This window comes from Chrysoperla carnea, chromosome 3 (genome assembly GCF_905475395.1).
Source record: "Chrysoperla carnea chromosome 3, inChrCarn1.1, whole genome shotgun sequence".
NCBI classification, from domain to species: Eukaryota; Metazoa; Arthropoda; class Insecta; order Neuroptera; family Chrysopidae; genus Chrysoperla; species Chrysoperla carnea.
This window is the reverse complement of record NC_058339.1, coordinates 4,106,438-4,134,242: the sequence shown is the minus strand read 5'-3', so window position 1 is coordinate 4,134,242 and position 27,805 is coordinate 4,106,438. Positions and strand designations below refer to the sequence as shown.

At 29.1% G+C, this 27,805-nt stretch overlaps 2 protein-coding genes across 2 annotated transcripts in view; one reads left to right on the top strand and one right to left on the bottom strand.

Annotated features, from left to right (window-relative positions):
• Nucleotides 1-27,316, top strand: part of LOC123294959 — an 87,903-nt gene extending 60,587 nt beyond the window's left edge. Inside the window, exons 5-12 of the mRNA XM_044876145.1 lie at nt 4,642-4,997; nt 18,630-18,851; nt 19,526-19,929; nt 22,015-22,314; nt 22,681-22,866; nt 24,124-24,553; nt 25,950-26,371; nt 26,880-27,316. Coding sequence (XP_044732080.1) covers nt 4,642-4,997; nt 18,630-18,851; nt 19,526-19,929; nt 22,015-22,314; nt 22,681-22,866; nt 24,124-24,553; nt 25,950-26,371; nt 26,880-27,231 — 2,672 coding nt within the window. The 3' untranslated portion in view covers nt 27,232-27,316. The remainder of the gene's footprint in view (nt 1-4,641; nt 4,998-18,629; nt 18,852-19,525; nt 19,930-22,014; nt 22,315-22,680; nt 22,867-24,123; nt 24,554-25,949; nt 26,372-26,879) is intronic.
• LOC123294556 (cytochrome P450 4C1-like) lies at nt 6,388-11,132 on the bottom strand. Its single transcript, XM_044875624.1, has 9 exons — nt 10,878-11,132; nt 10,297-10,497; nt 10,040-10,228; nt 9,669-9,735; nt 7,933-8,059; nt 7,609-7,797; nt 7,306-7,543; nt 7,007-7,186; nt 6,388-6,717 (listed from the first exon to the last, which is right to left on the bottom strand). The coding sequence occupies exons 1-9, from the start codon at nt 11,074-11,076 to the stop codon at nt 6,551-6,553; spliced, it is 1,557 nt and encodes a 518-aa protein (XP_044731559.1). The 5' UTR covers nt 11,077-11,132; the 3' UTR covers nt 6,388-6,550.
• Nucleotides 27,317-27,805: the final 489 nt, after the last annotated feature.

Sequence of the window (27,805 nt, the reverse complement as noted above, 5' to 3'; positions counted from 1 at the left end):
TAATTCAGTCAATTGTTTGTTTTCACTTGTTGTTGCATGGTTTACGACGTATTTGATAAAACATGTTTACCAAGATACAGTTGAACTAGGATTTTGATTCGGAGACACTACTGAAGATGTTTCAACAAGAAAATCAGTTCAGTAGAAAATTGTAGAAAAAAATTCGGCCGGCTATTGGTCTACTTCACATTTTATTCAGTTGCCTTGTGTGTATGAATAATTCCATATAGTTTTATACATTACTTACATTACATGTAGTTTTAATATTACATTACTAATATTACTTTATTTGAACATACATTTGAATGAGATTTACAACTGCAAATATTCATTCTAATATATCATCAATGCGCTATAAATTTAAGTAACAAAAATAATATCATATTTTAAGATTTTATTTCTTTTATGTTATGTTATTTACTGCCAGGAAAATTACTCTAAGTATATTAATATCGAAAGGACCTCGCAATATTATAAGATAAGAAAAAAGAGCTTTCTGTGAAGCTTTTTCTAATCTACCCTAAAATGATCATTGAATCATTCTAATCAAAAGCTTTCACGGTCACAAAAATTTTTAACAAGCAGTTTTTGAGCTACGAATATCTTAAAGATGGATTTCCGTGAAACTTTTACAAACCGCCCAAAAAATGTTCTTCAGATCATTTTGATCAAAAACTGTTCCGGTTACATAAATTTTTAACGAGTAGTTTTTGAGCTACGGGTGATCAAAGCTTCACATATATTAATTGTTTTAGTAATTAACTAGCAAAATGGCTTTCTGTGATACTTTTCCAAACTACCCCCAAAATTGCCAAACGTGACAGAGCGTGAGTCAAATGCTCATAGCGCCAGTGTTGACGGGTTAACAACACACGAAAATTTCTCTGCTGCTTGAAAATATCATCATTGGCCATATGTCAACGAAATAATCTAAAATAATAAAGCATAAAAAGTCATTCTTATATAAACATTATTATAAAACCTTTCTTTAAAATAAAATTACAAGAAAACAAGTGAAAACAAACAATTGACCGAGTCAATTGTTGAAATACCATGTATAGACAGTGTTTGCAAAGACACATTCATAAGTGATATTCCCATGTAATACATAATATAAAAGTTGCACCTAATTTGCGCCCTCGTGGCTAACAGTGATGTTTACAAAAAAAATGTTTCAAACAAAAGTTGTTTATTTTTTATAAGGAAAATTTTTTACATTTAAACTTTTGTTCTATCTCTCAGTTTACTAGATGAGTACTACGAACCCATTTCCGAGACCCAATTGACCTATATTGCTCATTTACGAATTATACATCACTTTTTACATCCTAAGCGCGCTATAAAAATATCAGCTTGATATCTCTTCTCGTTTTTGAATTTCGTGCTTACAGACAGACAGACGGACAGATGGACAGACAGGCAGACAACCGGAAATGGAAAAATTTTGTTGGTAGTATCAATATTTTTAAGCGTTACCTACAAACTTGGGACTAAACTTCGTATACCTTGATATATATTTCATATATACATGGTATAAAAAATGTAGGTTAGCATTTGAATACACTTTATGACCAATGCAAACAGAACAGATTGCACAACTAAAAGTTTAACCAGTCGTAAACCAACATAATCCAATATACATAAACATTTTTATCTAACCATGTACATCCAAAAATCCTTTAATATATAAGATAGTTTTCTATTTTCTTGGTTATGTTTACGATAGATCTCATAATTTAATTTTAACACATGTTATAATAAACTACTTCAACCTTCAACTATTTTAGAGTTATTTTGGTGTTGCAAAAAATATTGAATTTACTTCAATGTTCCACAAAAAATGTGGTTTGGATTGTGTTTTAAAACTCATTAGGGTTTTAAATCTAGATTAAAATAATTAAAATAAAAAAACATATTGATAGAAATTGATTGCAATTATAATTTTTTAATAATTTTTATTTCCATTAAGCGCCTAGAGGAAAAATCATAAAAGTACATTTTTGCTTAGAACTGATCAAAAAATACAAAAATATTTATTATTTTAAAAAAATTCAAAATTTTGTACTTTGCGCACCCCCACTACTTTTTCTTGAAAATTCAATTACCAAAACCCTTCTCGATACCAAATTTTATTGAAATTGGACTTAAATTGCGATTGCTAGAGAGTTTAAAGACACATAAACGTATCGAAAGTTTACAGACACATAAATTTTAACGACGGTCATTTTTAACATCTATTAGATGGTATTTTTCAAAATTCCATCATCAGTACAAAAGCAAAAGTTCCATTTCCTCATTCGCTCATAATTCAAAAACATGCAACAGACTTTCATTTATCTAAATATCGATATTTCGAGTATGCAACTTAATCATCGTCAGTAGCTAAATTTACAAGAACACTATAACCTACACGATTTAAGGATGATCGTAAGAAAACGTGATTTTCTGGGAACGTCCTTGAGATATTTGGTATTTCTTACGATATTAAAGAATCAAATATATATAGGTCATTTGTATTTATCATAGAGAGAGACTTTCTTTCACATTACACAGTATTTGTTCAGTAATTTTCTTCGTGTATCCGTTTGAATTAAAAACTTTTTTTTTCTTTATTGCGTGACAAATTCTTCCATTTTAATTTCATTTCCTTTCAAAAGGAGCAAATAACTTTTTGACATGTAATATAAATGTATAAAAAAAACATTTGTTTGAAACACGTTAAGAAATTTTTATAGCGTATAGGTAATTAGTTTTATTTGATAGTAGATATTGAAATAGTTTTCGTTGCTCAAAAGATTCATCGTCGATATCCCGCGAAAAAAAATTGATATCGACATCGTTGAGGTATCGATCAATGCATATTAAACGCAATATGATCGACCCACTTCGAGTCGGGCTAGCTTTTTCTTAAATTTTATCCTGACCGATATCCCCTCAACAAAAAATGATATTGTCTTCGTTGAGAAGTCTATCGAAGCGTATTAACGGCAAAATAATTCGAAAATAATTTCATAACATTCGATCGAGTCGTTTCGAGGCGGTCGAGTATATATTTGTTTTGTTTTTTTATAACTTTTTATTATACTTAGAAGTTCTTCGTGTGCCCTCAAGCCTTTTATCCAAAATTGCCTTGGCGCTCATACATCCTTAAATCAACTAGTTTTGGCATAAAATAACTAACACCAAATAATAAAAAATAAAAAGTATATATTACTGATTCGAGCAACAAAATCTCATTACGAAAAGTTTTATTGTAATATTCAGAACTTACATGCATAAAGAATGGTGACAATGAGTTAGCTCATGTCACATAAAGTTGTTGCAACTGTATTAGTTGGTGATGTTTTGAGTCTTTACAAAAATTTATCACAACAAAATTTTGTATAAGAAAACTTCATCTTTACTAATATGCATATGGTGTATATATATATATATATATATATATATATATAGTGCTGGGTAAATAATGAATGCGAAAGTTAGTTATTTGATTTGTTTGTTTGTCTCGCTTTCACGCAAAAACTACTGGATTAATTTGAATGAAACTTTACAATAATACACCTCAAACATCAAAATAAAGTAAAGGTGATAATTTATAAAGATACTCACAGTTACCCGCTCGCTTCACCGGAAAATTTCTATTTTAAAAGCAAAGATTAAATAGTTTGAATTCATTTTACAGAGTATTTCGAATGTTATGGCACCGGGATACGTGAGATCAAGGGAGGTACAAGCTATAACGCAGTGATCTTTACTTTTAAAATTGAAATTGCCCAGCGGGTCAGACGGGTATTATGCTAGTATAGTTTCATATACTTAAATAGTTATAATTTTAGTTTTGAAACAAACTTGGTAACATACATATATTATTTTGTTGGTAGTTCTGTTTTTAATATTAAAACTTACAAAACTAAAATACCCTGATCATTTTTAAATGGCACCAAAACACTGTACAGAGTGTTTCAGTCTACAAAGTGTTTCTACACAAGCATTAGCTCTTGGGGGTCCTTAGAAACACAACAGGTACCTTAGAACTCACAATAATGTTAATTGTACAAAAATTAATCGGTGCATTAGCTTCAAAAAAGTTTTCATCATGAAGAAAATTTATCACAGATTCTGTTTATATAAAAACATTACCTTACGGCTCTTTTCAAAAAGAAAACATTAAAAAACTTTAGTTTTTGACGCTTTTTCGATATTTTTAGAGCATTTTTTTTACATGTACGTCGTACAAATTGCCTAGTTTACAATATTCTTAGGGTATTTTTTTACATTTACGTCGTACAAATTGCCTAGTTCACTAATTGACTAGTCATGTGATAGTCGAACCACTTTAATATTATCCATAAATTGATGAATTAACCAATTTTTTTGTCAAACTTGTTTCAGATTCTATAGACGATTCAAACGCATTACCAAAAAACTTTACACATTCAAATAAAATCAATACAACACATCAACATTACGAATCATCTCAACAAACTCAACAAGCATCACGCGAACAAAATAATAATCTTGAATCATCGTTAGTTTCTTCAGCATCATCATCATATGAAACACATAATAATCCGATGCCACGTGAAAAACAAAACTTATTCAATAATAATTTATATCATAATTCAACATTTATCAATTATAATCATACATTTTATAAATTAAATAATAAAATCAATAATAATAATAATAATAAAATCAATAATAATGATACGTCTTCAACATCTGAATATTATTTAGGTGATTTAATCGCTGGAACATATTGTTCACGGATATATAGTGACTGTGATAGAAAAAAATGTCGTTTACAATCACCAAACTTCCCCGGTGTTTATCCACGGAATTTAACATGTTATTATGCGGTGCGTCAACATGAAATACCGGTTGGTAAACATGCGTTGATTACGGTCCGTCAACCGAAAGGGCAATTAGTGGCGATACGTAGTGAATCAGCGTTATATGGGAATCAACAGCAACAACATCAGACAAGGGAATTGAAGGTAAGATCTAGCAAAAATTCAATTAAAGAGCATGACTGATTATTTTAACTTCAAAATTTACCACTATTTTTGAAAAAGTACTTCAAAATGTTGATTTTGCTAATAAAAAGCCATCAAAAATTTATTTCGGAAAAATACACACGCTTTCTTGCCAAAAACTTTAATTTTAAACTGTTAAAAACGCGGGCATTCAATTTGATGACGTAATATGGGTATCATTATACGAAATAACATAAATAAGTTTGACAGATATATTCATAGACATCTGATTATAATAAATATAAATACTTATTATCTACGTATATATTATACCCAGCTGTCTACACTGAACTAATTGATGGTCTATGACTCATATCGATATGACATCACAGCAGGACTTACCCGCGTTTTAGTTCACGTGATATACAGTTTATAAATTACGAGTTTTAATTTTAATATTTTAAAAGAAATATGTGCTTTTATGACTCGAAATCAGAATATTTAAGTATATTTTTACATAAATTTTAACTTTTTTCAAATTTTATGATTTATTTTTGACTAACGATAATAAACTATTATTTAATGTTATAAGTCGCATCAATGAATGTTTTTACTCAGGAGTCCTCAATAAAAGCTCCGATTTTGATGATTTTTTTTTTCAAAATGATTCTTTTTGTATATTTTTATGATTGATTCTACATTTATCACTCTGTAGTAAAACATGTGCTTTGAAAACTTTATGATATATGAATGAAAGTCGCGTTCGAGAGTGTTTTTAAACTTTGAATATCTTCCACTATGCAGGATTTATGATTTAAAATTGTATCTGAAGTCAAATTATATAAAACAAATTATTGAAAAATGGTGAAATAAAAAACCTTAGTATTTTAGAATCAAATTTATTAGAAAAACAAATCGTGACTGGCACTACCGTCAGTTTTGATTGAAAAATAGTTGTATTTTAAAAGAAACTTAATAAATAGTATAATAGTTTATATAATAGTATAATAGTATAATAGTATAATAGTTTGCCTTCTGTAATAAATTAATATTACAGAAGGCAAAATAGGAACTTGAAAACCATTTTAAAGGTTTAAAATTGTATACTAAAATACTATTTTTAAATACAATTAATAAGAATCAAAAAGTCATAAATATAATTTAAAATAACTGAAATTTTAACGTTCTTATAAACATAAATACTGAAATAATGAAAACTTTTACGAAAAAAAATATTATTTTGGTACTGCATGCTAAAAGTCCTACAGTGTTGGTTCCATAATATTTTTACCATAAAAAACAATCTTTTTTTTTCCATTCATGGTACAATTTTTCATAGAATCACCAAGCTATAGCTCCAAAATAATCGCTTCAAAAAAAATTTTATAATAATTTTTTTTCGATCCAAAATTAATGATAAAATGTAAAATTAATAAATAATGAATGATGAAACGTTCACAGAACGTAAATGGTACATAACGCAAACTATAAACTTGATTGCCAAAGAATCTTCATAATTTTCTTCTGTAAAAAAAAAAATTTTGTTCAAAATCCCAACTACACAAATAACTTCTTCAATTTCTTCTTCGTGGTGTAATTCGAACTTGATGGCCTCCAAGGAGTTTTAATGACAATGCAAATTCATGTTCTAATTTATTTACATCTACATCTGTATGGAATTTATAGCGAGTCAATAATGTCGCTAACACTACTTTCATAAACATCCAAGCATATCGAATACCTGAAATTAATTATTATTTGAATCTTTCTTTTATTTAATTTGTTATTTGTATAAACCCATCAAGTCAAATGAAATTGCCTGAAATTTTGGATACAGCGATGCCAATTTTTAACTTTGCATAGTTTTCGAGTAAATTGCAAAAAATTGTGGTAAAACGTGAAAAATCGTTCATTTCTCCGAAATCCGAAATCACCCATTCTTTTTTAGGTGGCATTGCTGTACCCAAGAACCCAAAACTTCAGTAGGAAACTTCATCTAGCTTGATGGGACTAGTAATAATTTCCCTTACCAACACAATTTCGAGGTCCAGCGCTAAATGGTAAAAATGCATAAGGATGTCGATTTTTTGAATTTTCTGGTGTAAATCGTTCTGGATCGAATTTCAGTGGATCTTTCCATATATTCTCATTACGATGTAAACAAATTATCGGAATAACGACAGTTGTTCCATCAGGAACTAAATATTCATCTGGAAAACAAATTATATATTAGAAACATATATTAGACTTGAGCAATGCCTGCATCCCTAGGCACCTCAACTTTGAAATTTCCAATAACACTCCCTTTGTATAGAGTTTTTATACGCACCGAATTTTATATCTCTGGTAATTTTTCTGACAATTAATGGAATTGTTGGATGTAATCTCATGGATTCTTTTATAACCATTTCCATATATTTTAATTGTGGCAAATCATCTAAATGGATTTTACGATCGGAATCATCAAGTACTTGAAAAAGTTCCTCACAAACTTTGTTTTGAATATCTTGATGTACCGCCAAGTTTAATAAAATATATCCCAAAGCATTTGCTGTTGTTTCAAAGCCCTGAATAATTTAGAACAAATTTTAGAAATTTGGTAATACATTTGATTTGAAATCATATAACTTACTGCAATAATCATAAATATAACTTCATCTTTCAATTGTTGGTCATCAAATAAGGGATCATTTTTAGTGACTTCAAGTAGAATATCTAATAAAGATTTCCCAGAAAGTTCTCTGTCAATGGTTTCGATATTATCCAAATTATTATCATTATTATTTATGCAGGTTTTTTGATATCGTTTCTCAGATATAATCTGAAAATAATAAAAATTAATTAATACAATTACACAATAGTTTATTAGTGTAAATATAATTATTTACAAAGAGGCATTCTGGCCTCTAATACAGTAAAATATGTACAAAAATCATTTTAATAAATGATTACATACTTTTTCAGCTAATTCTATAACGGCTTTCTTGTCCTGTAAAAATCTTTGGAAATCTTGTGACAAACGAAAGATAAAATCCAACAGTTTCCACGGGCTGTATATTCTGTCAAATGCGATATGGAACATACTGCAAAAAAATAAGAAAGAATTAGTAAAATATTTAGACCATGGGCTACTAAAACTGAACCCTACGAGAAATTTGGAAATTGGCACAGAGATACATTATAGTTTGGAATGGCACATTGGTTAATTTTTATCCCGGCAAAAATGTACGGTTCCTATGGGATCGCATACAGGAACTGCGTTTTTTACAGGGTTTTAAAAATTTTCGATACAGACATCGTCCAACCCCTCTCCAAAAACCACAAAAAATGTCCCCTGATAAAATCATTTTATTTCGAGTATCGTGTTATTTATTTCAATAACTATGTCGCAACTCGAAGGCAACAAAATTCATCCTTATTCTTTGTGTCTTTTCTTTGCTACCATAATGGCCTGTGATGCACCCCACGAAGGGCATGCAAAAGCCGTCCCGAGAGTTTTGCGAACATAACGATTACTTTATTATACGGGGTGTTCCAAACCACCCGTCCAGGCTGATTATTCTGAATAGTTTTCAAAAAAAATTGAAACGAAAAAACACGTATCAAATATTTTTTGAAACTCTATCTAACCATACCAAAAACACCCTCCACCCTCAACCCCTGTTAGGGGTAGGGGGTGTAACTTGAAAAAATCAAATGGAAACCCCTATTTTTTTCTGCAGATTTGGATTCTTCAGAAGAAAAGACAAACATTTTGTCTAAGAAATTTTTCCCGATTTTCGGTAGATCACGCTACAATCGACAAAAATCGTTCTTTTAGATTTGGCATTAGAATTGCAGTTCAAGTGAAGGCGAGAAAAGTTTTTTGAGTCGAGAATAGTTATTTTCAATTTTGTTTTTGTTTTTTTGAAGAAAAGACTATTCTGTTTTTGTTTTTCATATTTTATTATGATTTAGAAAAATTATTTTTGTAAAAATGTTTTTTTTTATTTTGGAAAGTCTGAAAAAAAAATTAAATCTAAAATGATTCATATCTAATTCTTTCTAAGAGCTTTATTTAGCATCCTCCCAATTGTCTAGTGGTTTACCTCAATTACCGCAATTCGACATTTTCGCTTCTATTTTATTTTCGTTGAATTTCTAACTTTTGTGTTGCTTTTGTTTTGTTTTTGTTTTGGTTCTGTGTGTTTGTGTTTTTATTTTTTTTTTTTACTTTTTCGTTTTGATTTTTGTCATTGAGCGCCGCAATTCTTATGCCAAATCTAAAAGAACGATTTTTGTCGATTGTAGCGCGATCTACCGAAAATCGGGAAAAATTTCTTAGACAAAATGTTTGTCTTTTCTTCTGAAGAATCCAAATCTGCAGAAAAAAATAGGGGTTTCCATTTGATTTTTTCAAGTTACACCCCCTACCCCTAACAGGGGTTGAGGGTGGAGGGTGTTTTTGGTATGGTTAGATAGAGTTTCAAAAAATATTTGATACGTGTTTTTTCGTTTCAATTTTTTTTTAAAACTATTCAGAATAATCAGCCTGGACGGGTGGTTTGGAACACCCAGTATATTCGAAAGCCATTTACATGGCAAAGTTCTTGCATCAGTATTTATTAAACGGTTATTCGGTTTTAGTTTTTTAAGGTTTGTTAATACATATTTACATGGTGGCTAAAAAACAATGTAGGTAAAATACTTCACCTTTGCATAGCACCGTAGAATGTGGATCCACTATCTTGTACGTTTACATTAACGCCCATAGTTGATCCTAAAACAAATTAAAAATGCTTTACAAATACTTTATTCATTATCCAACTCTGCAAAAAATATATATTAAGTGATTCCCTTACATTCACTTCCCAACCCCGGAATAATGTTCTAAAAGTTGATTGAAATTTGTCAAATATAGAAGGTAATAGTTCGAGAAATTTCTGATTAATTCAATTGAAAACTTGTTATAACGTCTCTATCTTAACGCCTTAATTATCAATTTTGTTACCAATTTATTAGTCTTATAACGCCGTAATTATCAATTTTATTACTTTCAAGAATATGTCGAAAAAATTACTCACTTGCTACTGAATCCATTGAAGCTTTTGATAAATATTCCAAAATATCAAATGATTTTGAATCGTTTAATTTATCTTCTAGTTTCTTAGATAACAACAAACTACTTTCGATCATTACTTTAAAATACGTTTTGAGAATATTCGGTGTAAAACCTCGAACAATTTTGCTTCGATTATGTTTCCATTTGGGCACTAAAACATATGTTCATAAATCAACTTCATTTCTTTTCAGTGTTTGCGATTCTTGAATAAAAACTGACCTTGTGCTGATAATATTGAATCGCCTGCAACGTCCACAGCAATGTGTGTCATTATCCATGGTTTTTCTAATCCATGGTGATTAGTTAAAATTTGTCGAATATATTCTGGACTTGAAACGCAAACCAATGGAATTGGACCCAAATATGCTTTTAATATAGGCGAAAATTTGTTAATTAAATCAATTACAAGCTGAGTTATTTCTGCAAAAATATGAAAATGATTATCTTTTTAAAGTTTTTAAAGAATTTTTCAAAAGAGAAACGATTACGTCCGACATAAAAATGTTCGTAAAACATCGTTGTGACGTAATAATGTTAATTGAATAGTATACACTGTATATAATTATTAATTACCATTATGACGTTACACGATCTTTTACGAATACTTTTTTTATCGGGCGTTTTCGTTTCTCTTTTAAAAAGTTCTTTTAAAACTGTCTGTAACTTTAAGATTATCATGGAAAAATAAAAAATTAAAAACTGTTTTGTTTTAAAACTTGTATATGATCTTTCCATTTTTGTCAAAGCAAAATTTGGTTCAAAATCCCAAATGTTGTATACAATTAAAACATTTAAATTACCTGCATGTGTTTTGCCGATCACCAAGTATGCAACTCCAATTATTGGATATGATTTTGGACCCGGTATTTTTGATAAATAATACACAATTCGTAAATAATTTGTATTATACATATATATTAAAACAATCACTAAAATTAATAGCACTAAACCGATTTGAGAATTATTTTGAAAACAATTTAAAAACAATTTTAAAAACATTTTTGTATTGTTGTAAAATGAACACTGTATGCAATTATTTGTTTATTAAAAGCTCTGTATGAAGTTGGAAAATATTTTAAACCAATTTTTTTAACAAGGGTTTTATTTATATTATTTATTTTGTGTAGGTATCTTACGCAAAATATATCATTCAGACGTCCGTGCACAGTATATAAAAAAATATTTATAGAGGTAGTGTGAACATGTTTCCATTCGTGTTTTATCTTTTATATTGTATTACTATAACTAGTTTTTTTCTGTCCTACCTCTTATTTTCCTTATTCCTTTATCAAATTCCAGGATTTGCTCGTCATTTTTATTATGTTTCTAAGCTAGAAACATATACCCACAGTCTAAAAATGTACCGCTTAGCAAAAAACACGCTAAGCAAAAAATTTGAACGAAAAAATATCATAAATTTATCAGGCAAACATGTTAGTTTCTATAGATCTCTCTCCGAATTAGGACCTGACAAATCGAGGCACGCAGTCTGGTGGTAGAAAAAACAAATTATTCATGGGCTACAGCCATCGAGTAAATATACATACTGTTTATATTAGCAATAAATTGTTTATAATAAATTATCAATAAATAATATTAAAAATAGAAGTTGGAATTTTTACAGAACGTGTTAAATCAAAAAAATAGAGTAATTTGTGCAGTTAGAGATTGTAAGAGTAAAGCAAATAAAATTTTAAATGTAGTTTTTCATAAATTTTTTTTTGGATTATGCGCCATTCATTTGTATCCTAATTATATGGACTTCATCCATAAAATATTTTCAAGTAGTACAATATATGGAAGTTAAATGAAGATTGGGCCAAATAGTTGTCTTTTCTTTGAATTTATAAATCAAGTAGATTTTGGGTTTTTTTTACGCGTGTATTTTAAATCCATTCATCAATTTTATTTTGGGTTTTTTGGGTTTTTATAAGGTATATATATTAATTTTGAACTTTTTCAAAATAAACATATTTTTGTATTTTTCAATCAGTTTAAAGGAAAAAAGTGCTCTTGTAACTAGAAGAATCTTCTACCTAGAAGTGAAAGGGATTAATAAACTTGAATCCACGATGTAAAAAATCGTTTCAAGCAAGTAAATTCCAAAAATAATTTACAAATATAACATTTTTTACAACATTTTGTATTTGAAATAGAATTGCAAAGAAAAAAAGATACAAAATAAAGATAAGAATTATTGTGGAATCATTTGCAACTCTATTTTTTGCTATTAATTCATATTTAAAAGATTTTAATTTCATTAATAAAATTGTTTTTTATGATTAAATTGAGTAAATGCTTTTTTTTATTATTATTGCTCAAAAAATTTAGTAAAAACAAAAAATGTAGAAATAAGATAACAAAAAAGTTTATTGCAAGCTTGCAACCTAGGTTTCTTTCCATACTCATTTCCTAATTTTTTTATTTTATTTATAATTTTAACTTTATTGAATGGATATTGGTAACTATTTTTAGACTATATATTAAAAATATAAGATAAAATTACCACTAAAAACCAAATTTAGGAAAAAACGCATCTTGTTCGCAGAATTATCGTCGCTACGTCACTAAATATGTATTTATTTATTTAAATGTCAAATGCTAATTTATTTACGCATCTCAGGAATTTACATTTGTTAAAATTATTAAAAATGAATGGAATAAAACGCATTTATAGTCTAGGCGATCCTTAGCATTTCATTTTTTCTTTCATATTTGCATATTTTCTGTGTAGTCTTAAGTGATGTTTTAAATCTTTTGAATAATTTAATAAATATTTAAATATAATCATCAACTTTTTTAATTAATTTATTCATTTAAATTTTTTTCTGGTCTATGATTATCTACTTATTAAACTATGAGGAATGATAATAAGTGAGGTAAATGGAGGCAGCCGTCCAAAGTAATTCCATTTTCAATCACATCTTGCCTTTTAATTCAATTATGTTTATTCGAACTAAACCAGTGTAACGGAAAACGATGATTAATGAATGCATAGAAAATTAATTAAAAATATTTTATTTTGACTGTTAACTAATTTTATTTACTTTTAATAAACAAGGTAATTTACATTTATGTGGTAAGTGACCTTCCAAAAGTATCTTGTTTGTGTACCTTTTTTATATTATGCTTAGTATTAATTTTTTTATTGCTGTTTTCATACTCAACTATAAACAAAAATTTTAAGCAACATTATTTCTGCTTATTAAGTGATTTCATTGTGATTTCATGTTGTAAATACCTCTAGAAAAATTACGAAACAAAACAAAATCAATCAATTTTTGAAAATATCGAGATATGGACTATAATTGTACCCTGCGTATGGACTATAATTGTATTTAGACCGAATTCGTAAAATTAAGGAATATTTTAAATGTCTTTTGATATTTAATAAAATTATGCCAAATTTTGTATTTGTTATTGAAAATGTTTTTTTTTTTACTGACTCATGATTTCTAAAAATCAATCACAAAATAAAATGAGTTTCAAAATAAGTAGATTCCAACAGATGAAAAAAAATTCCTAATTTCTTTAAACTTATTTATCACACAACAAATACAAAAATTTCGATTTCGAAAATTGGACCCATTATAATAACTTTCTATACTGAAAAGTTAGTAAAATTTATTTTCTACAACGTACATTTTTGCGTTGTAGTTCAATAACACTAAACTTTTGTTACAGACAAGGAAATATTTCAAATAATTTTTAGGGAAAATATTTCAAATAAATTTAAAAAATCGTTGGTAAAATCAAAAATGCATGTTAATGTTTTTTAATAAAAAATTTTTGGAGGATTGCGAGTTTATGGCTTTGATAATCATGTGTTGATAATAAGTTTTCGTTTAGTAATCGCTTGATCGTTTGTAGGGAAGTTTTTTTGAAGAAATAAAATATAGCTGTATCATTTAAATGTAATTTAAATTAATACTTGTATAATTTTTACTACAGATTCGATATAATTAATGATAGTCCTGCAATGGCTTATACATCAGAGACTATATCTTGTGTATAAACAATATACGTATTTAAATTTAAATTGGTTATGGAATTCCCCAGACGTTATACCAAGCAGCTTAAGAACGTTCCCAAAAAAAAAAAGTTTGCAAATATTTAAAACAACCTAAAGATTATCGAACGGTTGACGCGAGTGATGACGGTTGATGCAGGTTAAGGAAAATGAAATCAATAAATATGTTTCTTATATGTCAAATTTAATTCTTAAATGTTTCCATTTATGCATAAACAATAAATTGTTAATTGAATAAAACAGCGGATTCATGTTAAAATTGAATTAAATAAATAATAAATAGGCAACTTGTATAACGTTTGTGTAATACAAGTTGCTTTAAAAAGCGAAAATAATAAGTTTCTATTCAAGTAAGTATTCTACAATAGATATTAGATAAAACAGAACAAAACAATTTGATTAAATTCAAATCTAATATTGAACTGAACACAATAATGTATTTTTTATGATTATTACTTTTTATTGAAGTATCATATTCATTCAAATTGCATATGTAAAAAGGAAATTGCTTCTCAATTTACACCAACTTATTCAAGTACGCAAATTTATTATTATATCTTTTATATTATTACTCTAGCAAGTTTTCTTCTGTCTTATCCTTATCCTTCCTTATTCCTTTATCAAATTCCACGATTCACCACTCATTTCAAGGTTATTATGTCTAAGTTTGACCAAAAATATACTCATAGTCTTAAAATTTTACTGCTTAGGAATAAACACGCTATCATAAATTTAAATAAATTTAAAAAATAAGTTTATGTATAGGTCTAATACTCTAGATCTATACTACTCAATACATTATTAGGCAAACATGTTAGTTTTTACAGATGCTCTCCTAATTTCACCTCTATGAAATTTGTTGTTTGTTAGTTTTAGCCACGCACGAAGCTAAGGCTGCGGAATTCGGCACGGGTCGAGCTAGTTATACACATTGTTACATTTTCTTCTTATATTATATCTATCTATACTATTTGATCTTTTAGAACGTTATAGAATACCTAGTAAGTAAAGTAGTACAGTCAAATGTAACAGATTAAGGGAAATGAAATAAAACGCTCATTTTTTGATAAAATATGATGGATTGTGTTTCTAAGATGTCAAACATCGTTCGTAAACCGTGAGTTAAATGCACAAATATTTCTATTTGTTTAAAAACAATTTGTTAAATAAAACACTTCATGTTAAAGTTAAATTAAAAAATAGATAATTAGGCAACTTGTATGACATATACGTAATTTAAAGTATCTTCATTAAATTCCGGAAATGAAGTACCGTAGTTTTCGCATTTGGCATAAAGGTTAACATAAACGAATAAGTGGTCCAAAAATAAAAAAAATGACCCAACATTAGTGGGAAAAATGCATTCAAATAGGATAAAGTTTGGATAAAATATTAAAAAAATTGATTTTTTAAACTTTATGACGTATGTTTGTCATTAAATAGCATTTTCTTCATAACAACCTTAAAATAAGTCCTGGTAGAGAAAACAGATGGTAAAAGCGACATTTGACATGACTTTGCCTGTAGAAACTGCAGATTTGTTACTCTTTTACCATAGTTTAATATCCAGCGCATACAATATGTGAATGTGAAGGTCAATTATATGAAATTTTAGGAACCAAGTGATAATAAATTCTGATAAAAGTTTTATATTTGTATCCTTATAAATTATTGCCATATATTTTTTATAAATCAAGTCACGTAACAATCATACTAATATTTTACGTTGGTCCTTTACGTTACTTAAATGGACTAAACATAAACAAAACAAAAAAAAGAATGTTATCGAAATAATTATATTTATTCTACGGAATTAAAGTTTAATTTTATAATCAAACAAGTGAAAACAAACAATTGACTGAGTTAATTGTTGAAATACCATGCATAGACAGTGTTAATTACTCTATCACATTACACACACATACATGTTTATGCGCAATCGTTTGTTTTTTTGACGTCACGTAAATAACAAAAGATATTCACTTTTAAAGAGACACACACACAACTGATATTCCTATATTAATACATACTATAAAATTTGCACCTAATTAACGCCCTCGTGGGTAAACAGTGATGTTTACGAAAAAATGTTTCAAACAAAAGTTGTTTAATTTTTGATAAGAAACATTTTTTACATTTAAACTTTTGTTCTATCTCTAACGGTTTACAAGATGGATCCTACGGACCCAAGACCCAATTGACCCATGAAGCTCATTTACGAACTTGACCTCAGTTTTTACGTCCTGAGTACGCTGTAAAAATTTCAGCTCGATATCTTTTTTCGTTTTTGAGTTATCGTGTCCACAGACGGACGGACGGACGGACGGACGGACAGCCGGAAATGGATTAATTAGGTGATTTTATGAACACCTATGACAAAATTTTTTTCCTAGCATCAATATTTTTAAGCGTTACAAACTTTGGACTAAACTTAATATACTATGTATATTTCATATATGCATGGTATAAAACTAAAACTTTTATTATATAGAGTGTCTACTTAAGTTCATTACAAATGGATAACTTTTTTATTTTAAGGATTATGAAAAAAAATTATTCCTTATAAAAATCTCAGCTTTTGAAAATATTTACATTCAGCTATTCACTTTTGACATCGAATATACCGGGTGTGTCCGCAAATGGAAAAAGCTCAATAGGAATGTTAATATTCGTTTAGAAATGTTGGCCAGTTTAGAAATATTATCTTCAGTTCCTTTTTGCCTCAACATATCCACCTTTGTGTTCCATACATATAATAGGGTCTTCCACTATTTAAAAAAAAAAATACTTCAAAATGTTGATTTTACTAATAAAAAGCCACCAAAAATTTATTTCGGAAAATACACACGCTTTCTTGCCAAAAACTTAAATTAAATTTTAAACCTTTTTTAAACTGTCAAAAACGCGGGCATCCAATTTGATGACGTAATATGGGTATCACTATACGAAATAACACAAATAAGTTTGACAGATATATTCATAGACATCTGATTATAATAAATATAAATACTTATTATTTATGTATATATTATACCCAGCTGTATACACTGAACTAATTGATGGTCTATGACTCATACCGCTATGACATCACAGCAGGGCTTACCCGCGTTTTAGGTCACGTGATATACAGTTTAAAAATTACGATTTTTAATTTTAATATTTTAAAAGAAAAATGTGCTTTTATGACTCGAAATCAGAATATTTAAGTAAATTTTTTCATAAATTTTAACTTTTTTCAAATTTCATGATTTATTTTTGACTAACGATAATACCCTATTGTTCTTCTACAAAATTATTTAAATACACTCCTACATATCTTGGAAGTGATTTCTTAAACCGTTTCCCTTATTATCTGTTCACTATTTCAAAAGGACAATTAACATTCCAATCGAACTTCTTCAATTTGTCCACCCTGTACATTCGATGTCAAAAGTGAATAGCTGAATATTAATATTTTCGAAAGCAGAGCTTTTTAATAAGAATAACCTTATTATATAAAGTTTTACATACGTAGCCAACTTAAGTAGTCACTCCGTATATTAATTATAAAAACAAATATACATTTGTTTCAAATTCTTTTTTACTTTTATAAAAGTCAAAATCCCAAAAGACATGATATTTTAATAGCTTTTTCCTGTTTGCATTGGGTTATACCTCTCTAGAATTTCGATAAAGTTTTATATATCTTTATCGTTTTTTAACAAATTAAAGACGTTCGCAAAAAATAACGTTTTCTTAGGATCATCTTTAAATCGTGTATATCCATTCTCATTAATGCCTTTTGTAAGCAGCCTTTTATTGTACTAAAAAGTAGATACATGACTATTAGTAAAAGCTTGAGGTGCTCCGAATCATTGTTGATACGAATAGTCATGTATGAGTGATTTCTACAAAATTATTTTCTAATTTTTATCACAATAAAAGCTTGTCCTTTAAAAAGTATTTTTCATATAAATTTTTAATTTAAAACTAAAAAAGGCATGTATAACAAATATGGTGGAAGCGATGGTAAAATTAAGCCATTCTTTCCATAAAAAAAGCATTGTCATCCAAACTAAACATGTATACAAAAGTTCAGCTCAATCGGTTGAAGATAAAACTGCTTTAAAATTGTTACTTTATGTTTTTGTTGTTTACTTTTAATCATGCATACGATATTTTACATCATGATCTATTCGATTATATTTGATGTAATATGATATATACAGGCGTAAACTAAATATTGAGAAATGTCTTGTCTAGTAATCTTAATTAAAGATAATTGAAAAAAAATACACTCGAACCAGGACTCGCACCCAGACTTCTTGGATTCATGTCAAAATAAAAGTTGCAAGCTTTAAAATTGGGTTGCAAGATTCTATCTGAACAAACATAGATAAAAGCATGTAAAAATTAGACTGAAAATTAGTTTTTCGATGTTTTCAAAAAAGAGTTATCTTTTGACAATGAATAAATAAGTTGTTCTCTGTTTAGTAACACAATATAAACAGATAATTGACATTTACAACATCTTTTGTTGTAGGTTTGGAAAGAATGTGACGATGTACAAGATTTTGTAACAATTTACGATGGTTATACAACACGTGATCCTGTCATATTAAAGTTTTGTGGAGGTGGTGAACCTGTTCCCGAATCAATATCCAGTGGTCATGAACTTCTTGTTGAATTCACAACATCCCCATATGGTACATTTCTACATCCACAACCAGTTCAATCCCTTCATGGATTTCAATTAGAAGTTCAAGTAAGTCAACTAAAACTTTGTCGATTCTTTTAAACCGATATTTGAATATTATTCTCACATTTTAACTGATCTAAAAGTCACTGATTTATTTTAAAATATGGAAATTGTTGTCTAAAATTTATGCACATGGAGAGACATAATAATCTCTTCTTAAATCAGAATGTACTCTACACTGAAAAAAAGTTTAAATAATGATAATCTCATCCCGAAGTTGGCCGTTGCATATTGAAATAAAGTAAAAATCCTTCCAAACAATTTCCTAATGATTGGGAAAAAGTACAGCTAAATATTTGTATTTACAATAGAATGGGATTGAATTTAAAAAATGAATTCATTGATACAAAATCACTGAAGTTAAAAAAACAAAATCATTAATCTACTAAAGAGATTGATTTTAGTTTAAAGTCATGCATTCTATTGATGGAAAATTAAATTGTACTTAGTTCGAATATATAAATTAAAAGAAAATTTCTTGGGATTTGCTCTAAATAGAGGATTTGGTTAGTATGAACACATATCTGTTATATCTAGTCTATGTGTGATTGTGTCAACTACATGAAGATGGTTGTTAATAACTTAAAAAGAAATAACAAATAATAAAAAAAAATTGGTGTGGCATGGTTGCAGATAAAACATTAATATTTGTTTGAAGAAATACAATTTTATGTTTGTAGGTAAAATTTGTGGACATTTTATCACCAACATACGTAAAAAGTAAACGAGCTTGTGAATTTTGGATACGTGGTACAAATCGTGGTATTTTAGAAAGTCCACAACATTCTGTATCACCAAACACAACGTGCCTTTATCATCTGCAGGGAATTGACACATCAATATCACCAACGCATGGACCATTTCGACAAGTACCTGGACGATTTTCACCCGATGGTCAATTTACATCGACACAATATTGGCGACGGGGCGGTGTACCACGTTATCGTGTTTGGTTCTCCTTGTTAAAGTTTCATGTTACGTCCGCTATTGAGCCACAATTAATTGAAGAAGAGGCATGTGCAACCCATTTGAATGTCTGGGATGGTATGATGAAAATGCCCTCATACTGCAATGATTTATTCTGGTGAGTTATTTACTTGTTTAACGAACTAAGATGCTTTTACATATACACGATTCAAATATTTACACTATGTTAGAAAATGGTCGAATGTAATCTTATCCAAATTAACTAAGAATTTCAGCTTAGTACGTATGCTTCATTAAGTTCGGAATAGACATACAAGGTTCGGAATGGCTCGTTTTTTAGTTAACCAATCAAAATTTAAAGTGGCTCGGCAATTTATATCACGTAAATGCAAATAAAAGCTCTAAAAATATCGAAAACTAGACCATTTGTGTGGCGTAAATGTAAAAAAATGCTCTAAAAATATAGAAAAAGCGTCAAAACCCATAGTTTTTTATGTTTTCTTTTTGGAAAGCGCCGTTAGGTAAATTTTTTTTTTTTGCATAAACAGAATCTACAATAAATTTTAGTCATTATGAAAACTTTTTTGAATCTCATTCACCGATTAATTTTTGTATACAATAAACATTATTGTGAGAGCTCTCCATAAGGTACTTTTTTTTTGGTAGAATTTTGCATTTAGGTCACGCCTTCACACTTGTGTTTTATATGGTTAGGTTAGGTTAGGTAATATTGGCTGTCCACGAAGGACACACTTAGACTATAGAGCCCATCGTGATACCACATATGTGTTTTACCAGCTTTCCGATGATAATTTCATTTATCAGCTCCTCAATTTCAGAGGATGAGTGCACCTCCTTCATGCATATACCATGCACTACACCAATCCATCACAAATAAGAATTAAATTAATTTGTTTGCGACGGCGGGAATCGAACCCGCTACCCTTAGCATACCGGTTGGTATAATTGGTTACGCTTTAACCAACTGAGCAAATAGGGCGACGTTTTATTGGATGAATTTGATTTTGAGGAATGTATTTTTTATTAATTGATTATAATAAGAGTAGGATTAAATTTCGATTTTTTGCCCCAATTCCTAGATCAGTTTTTTGTATTTTTAAAATACGTATTTTCGACTACCAAGTAGTCATCATCAGTAAGAATTAGCTAGTGAATGTTACTCTTTGCTAATTTGGTGGCGGACTGCACCAAATTAGTGCAGTGCAGTCCGCCACCAAATTAGCAAAGAGTAACATTCACTAGCTAATTCTTACTGATGATGACTACTTGGTAGTCGAAAATACGTATTTTAAAAATACAAAAAACTGATCTAGGAATTGGGGCAAAAAATCGAAATTTATTTCGACATATCCTAGAGTTCTCATTTATTATCTTCGATAATATTTATATTAAGAGTAGGATAATTATCTCGTAAATAAGGCCTCAGATCCAAATTTGTTATAGAACATTTTCTTCTTTATTTTTCTCCGCTTATTCAGAAAGCGAAACTTCTACAGTGCATTATAGAACACCCTGTATAAGTATCGACTTTTGATAGCGAGTTTATTAGATTTTGTTCGTGGAGAAACTGAATGTATTTCTCAGTCTCATTAAATAGATAAATAGATTGTAACTTTGTTTGTACTTGTGTCTTGTTATTGGTTGAAATAGCTGCTTGGATATTTCAGATTACGTAATAGGTTTCAACTATTACAACATATAAATATAAGAAGAACGTTCATCATACACAGTCAGTCGTGTAGACATGTAGACATTACGTTTTAATTGCTTTTCACATTTTCGTTTAACTATGTTCGTTGAGTGAAAACTATGTTTTATACATCGATAGTTAGTTTATCCACGTCGGTCGGTACCTACATACATTGCAAATGTTCAAATAATTTCTAGTTAATGACAATTTAATATTTATTTTAAGGATGGTATGAGCATGACACAACAATATTTGATGTAAATGCTCAAAATTTTGGTGTAGGTAGACTTTTACTCAAAGAATATGGGGTTAAAAATTCCGCTTAGGTAGCCAGGCAAATTTTTAAGAAAAAAAATCATTGAAAATCGATATAAAATACATTGCTTTTTTGGAGAAATCTCAAAAAACGACAGATATGGAAAAATTTTACTCCCATTTTTCGTCTACATTCATGAGATTACAAATAATTAATTTCAACTCTAAATCTAAAATTGCCAGAGGTGCTCGTAATTACTTAAATTTTATTTACAGCAATGATAAAGAGAAAGTAATGGTTAAAAGTGCAGTATTATCACCACGTATAAATTCAATTATTGGAAACTATCCATACGGTCCAGGTGGAAGCGGTGGTGGTGTAATGCTTCGCGGTACTGGAAATAGTTCAGCATTATTGGCAAGATTTTGTAAGGATCGAGTTCCACGCAGTTGTGATCATAGTATGTTACAAAATGCTACAAGATATCCACGTCCATGTTATTTACAGGAGAGTTTTCTATCATCTGGAGATAGTTTGACGCTTGAATTAAGGATCACTGAATCAACAGCACTTAGGTTCGTAAAACATATTACTTATAGTACATGGTAAGAAATTTTTTGTGGATATCACTATATCAGGAATAGTAACATTAGCAATAGTTATGGCAGACGATTCAGTGCAGTATGGACGCTAGGACCATACTGGTTAGCGATATCCACAATACTTCTGGTGGATGCGCCACTGTATATAGCTAACCCCTGTCCTTCCTTTCGCTTAACTGACCGCAGTATGTCTGTGTACGCGCAATCTTCAAATGATCGGGTTTAGCAAATTCAGATTAAGCAAATTTTAATTTGCCATGGCTCTGCCATTATTATGTAACAAGATTTAGTTGTAACCCGGTATAAAGTGTTTATTTATAACATGTTGTTTATTTCCAGACCAGTTACATTCAAAGCTTTGTACGAGTTTGTAGATTTATATCAGGATGGTGAGCCTTTTGGTAGCGGTCCATGTTCTCGTAGATTTATCAGTCGTACACAGGATAGTAACACATTAATATCAACCCGATTTCAAGCTCCGCGGGATATTTTTTTGTATGGAAGAGGTGGAAATACAAATTTGAGGTAAAAAATATATTTTTTTTTATGTTTTTTTTTTTCTCTGTACAAAAAGTTTTATAACATTTTACATTGGAAAAGTATTTTATATGTAAATTATGCTTTTTATAAAACGTGTAGATTTACATATAATTCACTATATAGGAATTTTTTTTTCTCAATGTTACCTATTCATCAAAAGCTTAATGGATAATTTTAAACAAACGAAATTTTTCTGAAAATTCAATAGCAATAATTTTTGTTGGAAACACTTTTGAAAAATTCTACCCATGTACGAAACAACACTTGAAAAATAGAATAAAATGATGAAGTTTTATTCGATTTTTACAGAGGTAGCGTGGGACACTCGGTTGAAACTATGTTCCTATCGTATCATCGTATATTATAAATGTAGTGCTTACTTTTTACTCAGATTTGCTTTGATTTTTTTTGCTGGTTTTAATGATTGATTATGTAACTGTTCAATTTTGTAAGATCATTTTGTGCTTTTTTACCTCTGTCTATTTTTCAAAATATTCAATGTGACTTGTAGTCGATTTGCTATAAAAAAACACAATTCCAAAAAAATGATAAATATACAACAAGATAAAAAAAACTTTTAACAAATAGAAAACCGACTTCAAAAGAAAAACTTTTCCAAAAAAAATTAAAATGCACTAAAAAGTAAAAAAATAACGATAATATAATGTAGTTAAAATTATTGTTATTATTGGAGTCGGTGTCAGCCAAGGAAACAACTCTGACAGAACAGTTTGCTACATTAGCTTGGCTAACACCGACTCCACAAATAACAATAATTTTAACTACATTATATTATCGTTATTTTTTTACTTTTTAGTGCATTTTAATTTGTTTTGGAAAAGTTTTTCTTTTGAAGTCGGTTTTCTTTTTGTTAAAAGTTTTTTTTTATTTTGTGATTTTTAGTGAACTTAAAGTGCACTAACTAATTTATCACTAAAAAAAGAATCATCGAAATCGGTTGGCGTGATTTTGAGCTATTCGTCCTCTTGTCGTGCATACTTAATGCAAATTTAAGACTTTTATGATTTTCTCATGGATGTCGTTATCAGAACTCAATCAAAATGAAATGGGACCACACGGAAAGCACTAGCTTTCAAATAGATAAAGAATCATCAAAATCGGTTCACCAAGTCGAAAGTTCTGAGGTAACAAACATTAAAAAAAATCGTTTTAAAATAAACGTGAAAGAATTTCTTTATGAACCGTTCTGAAAGGTTAATAATATATATTCTTTTTGAACAGTTGTGTTTATAGATTTGAAGCACAACGAGGTGAACGAGTAAAAATCACATTATCTCGTTTAATAACCGGTGGTAGATTATGTAAAACACGTGAGGATATCGATCAAGGACGTTTCCAATGTTTTGGTAACACAACGGCAACCGTACAATTCTACGAACTACCCTGGTCTGGTGATGGTGGTACTGCAGTCCCACGAGATTGCCTATGTGCGGATGAGAGTGGTATCGTACCATTTACATTTATATCAACAGCACATATTGTTGAATTGAGATTTAACGTATTATGGATGAATTCCACCGATGATTTCACAACAATGTTCTTTGATGGTTCATGGGAATTCATTAAAAAACCAGTATGCTCGAAAAATTTACGTAAATTTGGTGCGAGTGGTGATATTTATTTTCGTTCGCCAAGTCGTACACCAGATGAGGTTTGTGCATTTACTTTCTCATACATATTATAATCCCTCAGGACACATAGCTCGTCTATATTTTTTATTTTTCTTTTCAAAATCCTTTCTTAAAACAATAATAATCATAAAAATATATATACAATATTTTTACCTCTATGTATTATTATAGTCTAAGAGCTGAGTGATATTTTGAAGCACGTGATTATTTAAGGCACCTTGGAAACTACCCTTGTGGAAATAAATCTGTTCTGGGAATACTTAGTTTGAAATTTAGAAAAAGAATATGTAAAGTAAAACTATCTCTGAAAATCATTTAATGAAATAATTCTAAAACAAAAATTTTTTTTCGATTTTCTCGATTTTTCCAAAGGGGTACCCCTTAAAAAAATTGCAAAAAATCGAAAAATTTTTTTTATCTCCAATTTCGATAAAACTCAGTATATAAGGTAATTTTGACCCAAAAAGTTCAAAAATCGGGTGCATTTGATGACTGGTCCAATAGTTTTTGAGATAATGACTATAATCGATCCAAATATTGCGATATTTCAGAAACTCAGCATCCAATCATTAAAATAACCTGATTTTTATACTTTTTGGACCAAAATTACCCCATGAACCGAGTTTCATCAAATTCCAACTCAAAATTTTTTTTTCCGATTTTTTCGATTTTTTCCAAAGGGTACCCCTTAAAAAAATTGCTAAAAATGGTACAATTTTTTTTATCTCCAATTTCGATAAAACTCGGTATATAAGGTAATTTGGACCCAAAAAGTACAAAAATCGGGTGCATTTGATGACTGGTCGAATAGTTTTTGATATACGGACTAAAATCGATCCAAATATTGCGATATCTCAGAAACTAAGCATCCAATCATTAAAATAACCTGATTTTTATACTTTTTGGACCAAAATTACCCTATGAACCGAGTTTTATCAAATTCCAACACAAAAATTTTTTTTTGATTTTCTCGATTTATTCCAAAGGGTACCCCTTAAAAAAATTGCAAAAAATCGAGAAATTTTTGTATCTCCAATTTCGATAAAACTTAGTATATAAGGTAATTTTGATCCAAAAAGTACAATAATTGGGTGCATTTGATGACTGGTCTAATAGTTTTTGAGATACGGGCTAAAATCGATCCAAATATTGCGATATTTTAGAAACTCAGCATCCAATCATAAAGTTAACACGATTTTTTTACCTTTTGGACCAAAATTACCCCTTTCACTGAGTTTCATCAAATTCCAACACAAAAATTTTTTTTCGATTTTTTCGATTTTTTCTAGAACAGATTTATTTTCACAAAGACTTCCTTGAAAAAAGATTTTCTTGTTTTTATTAACTTTATGACCTAAAATTCCAGCCCACGGATCTGGCAAAACAAAATATTAGTAATACAATTTTATATTTTAGGTGAACTGTGAAAATCACCCGTTACTAATAACGCCATCGGAAAATAAATTTCTATATGTTAAAATAAGCGGACATATTTTGAAGCCATTAGAATTATTTCGTGAAATAAATGGTACATTAATAGCAGTACGTCCATTTGACATGAGAAAACGATGTGGTACAAAAAACAGGATTACAATTTATACTGGAGTTTCAAATCGTATTATTGTTTGTCCGTATTCATCCTCGAGTTCGTCACATTCCGAAGTCGAAGCATTCTCTGAAGGTTGGACAATGGCTAAAACTATACAAGAACATCCTATTGTAGCAGACAAAGCAACGTTAGATCGACTGGCAGACGATCCACCTCGAAGTATTGTTATAGAGTTTTTAGGACGAGAATCTGGATCGTATATTGTAAATTGGTTAGAACTTTCTAGAAGGTAAAATTTTTTTTTACATTCGTCAGTTGTAACTAATTTAGACAAGGAAAAAAATGCTAATTTAAGGCTTTAAGCTTACGATGGATGACGGGGTACTAATTAACACCTTAGAAATTTCCAGCCTTTCTGGAATCCCTGATAAAAAAGTCCGATTGAATTCCGATTCAAATTTCCAATTCATTCCGATTGAATTCCAATTCAACCCAATATGAGATTTCCAATTCGATCCCATTCATGAATTGCAACCAAATGGAAATTTCCGATTAGTTCTATTTAATTGAGTTGGAATTCAACCCGATTCTTTTAAATTAAATTTCGATTCAAAATTTTAAATTGGTTTCAATTGGAATGAATGGAAACTTTTTTTACAATTGAATCCTATTCATGCCGATTGGTTGAATTGCAAATTTCCGATTCCTGAATCGGATTTTTTTATCAGGGAGGACTCTTTTTGACTACGCTTAGCCGCAAACTTTTACAATAATTTAAAATATTTTAATTTTTTTAGGAAACCATTAATTTTACCACAACCGGATCCAATAACCGGTGAAGAAATCGAACAATTTTGTATGCATCGATGTCCCGAATTAGATGCATGCATTAACGCATCATTATGGTGTGATGGTATCGATCATTGTCCATCTGGTTACGATGAAGCGCTAACACATTGCTCGATAATCTTACAATTACCAATCATGTATTTATTATCTGGTACAGCAATCATCTTAATTACAATCTGTTTATGTTGCGCATACGCATTTCAAAAGTGTAAACGAAGACGACGTTCAATTCTACAAACACGCTTAAAAAGTTTATCATCCGATACACAAATCATTGATGAGAAAGAAGTGATTTGCTGACACAGCGACAATTCTGTACGCTATGTTGAGGTTGATCGAGTGACTACAGTGTGACAACAATATACGTCACTAAGTCAATATGTGATTTATTATTGAATCCACAAACCATGTTGGTGTCTAAAATGTTTGTGCTTTTATAACATTCGAGCACATTCGAAAACTTCGAGATCTATTTCTGAATATAACAAAAAATAAGTTATAAGTAAAATTTTCTCTTTACTTATATCTAGAATGTGAAGTGATTTTATTGAGATATTTTTCAAAATGCTTCCAACGTTTCGAATTAAATTTCCTTTTTAAAAATAAAATGTGCATTTTTCTACAATCAAATAAAAATAAGGGTTGAATATTTTTGAATTTAAATTAAGGTCGAAATAAAGTTTAAAAAAAAAAAAAGATGTTCCTTCAAAATAAAGTAATTGTTTCACATTGTTAATATGCACGATATATCGTAATAAATAATGTTTATACATTTTAAGAATATTAAGAAAATGTTGAATTTCTAAATAAAAACATATTTTTCTGTGACAATTTTATAGAAAAACTTTTACTTTACGGCATAGAAATTGTAACA

Excerpts from the sequence above, each read along its gene's own strand:
- LOC123294556 (XM_044875624.1), bottom strand. The coding sequence starts at position 11,076 with ATGTTTTTAAAATTGTTTTTAAATTGTTTTCAAAATAATTCTCAAATC. Across the intron at positions 8,060-9,668 it reads TTCTACGGTGCTATGCAAAG|TATGTTCCATATCGCATTTG; the intron begins GTGAAGTATTTT and ends ATTTTTTTGCAG. Across the intron at positions 6,718-7,006 it reads TGGACCTCGAAATTGTGTTG|GTATTCGATATGCTTGGATG; the intron begins GTAAGGGAAATT and ends AATTAATTTCAG.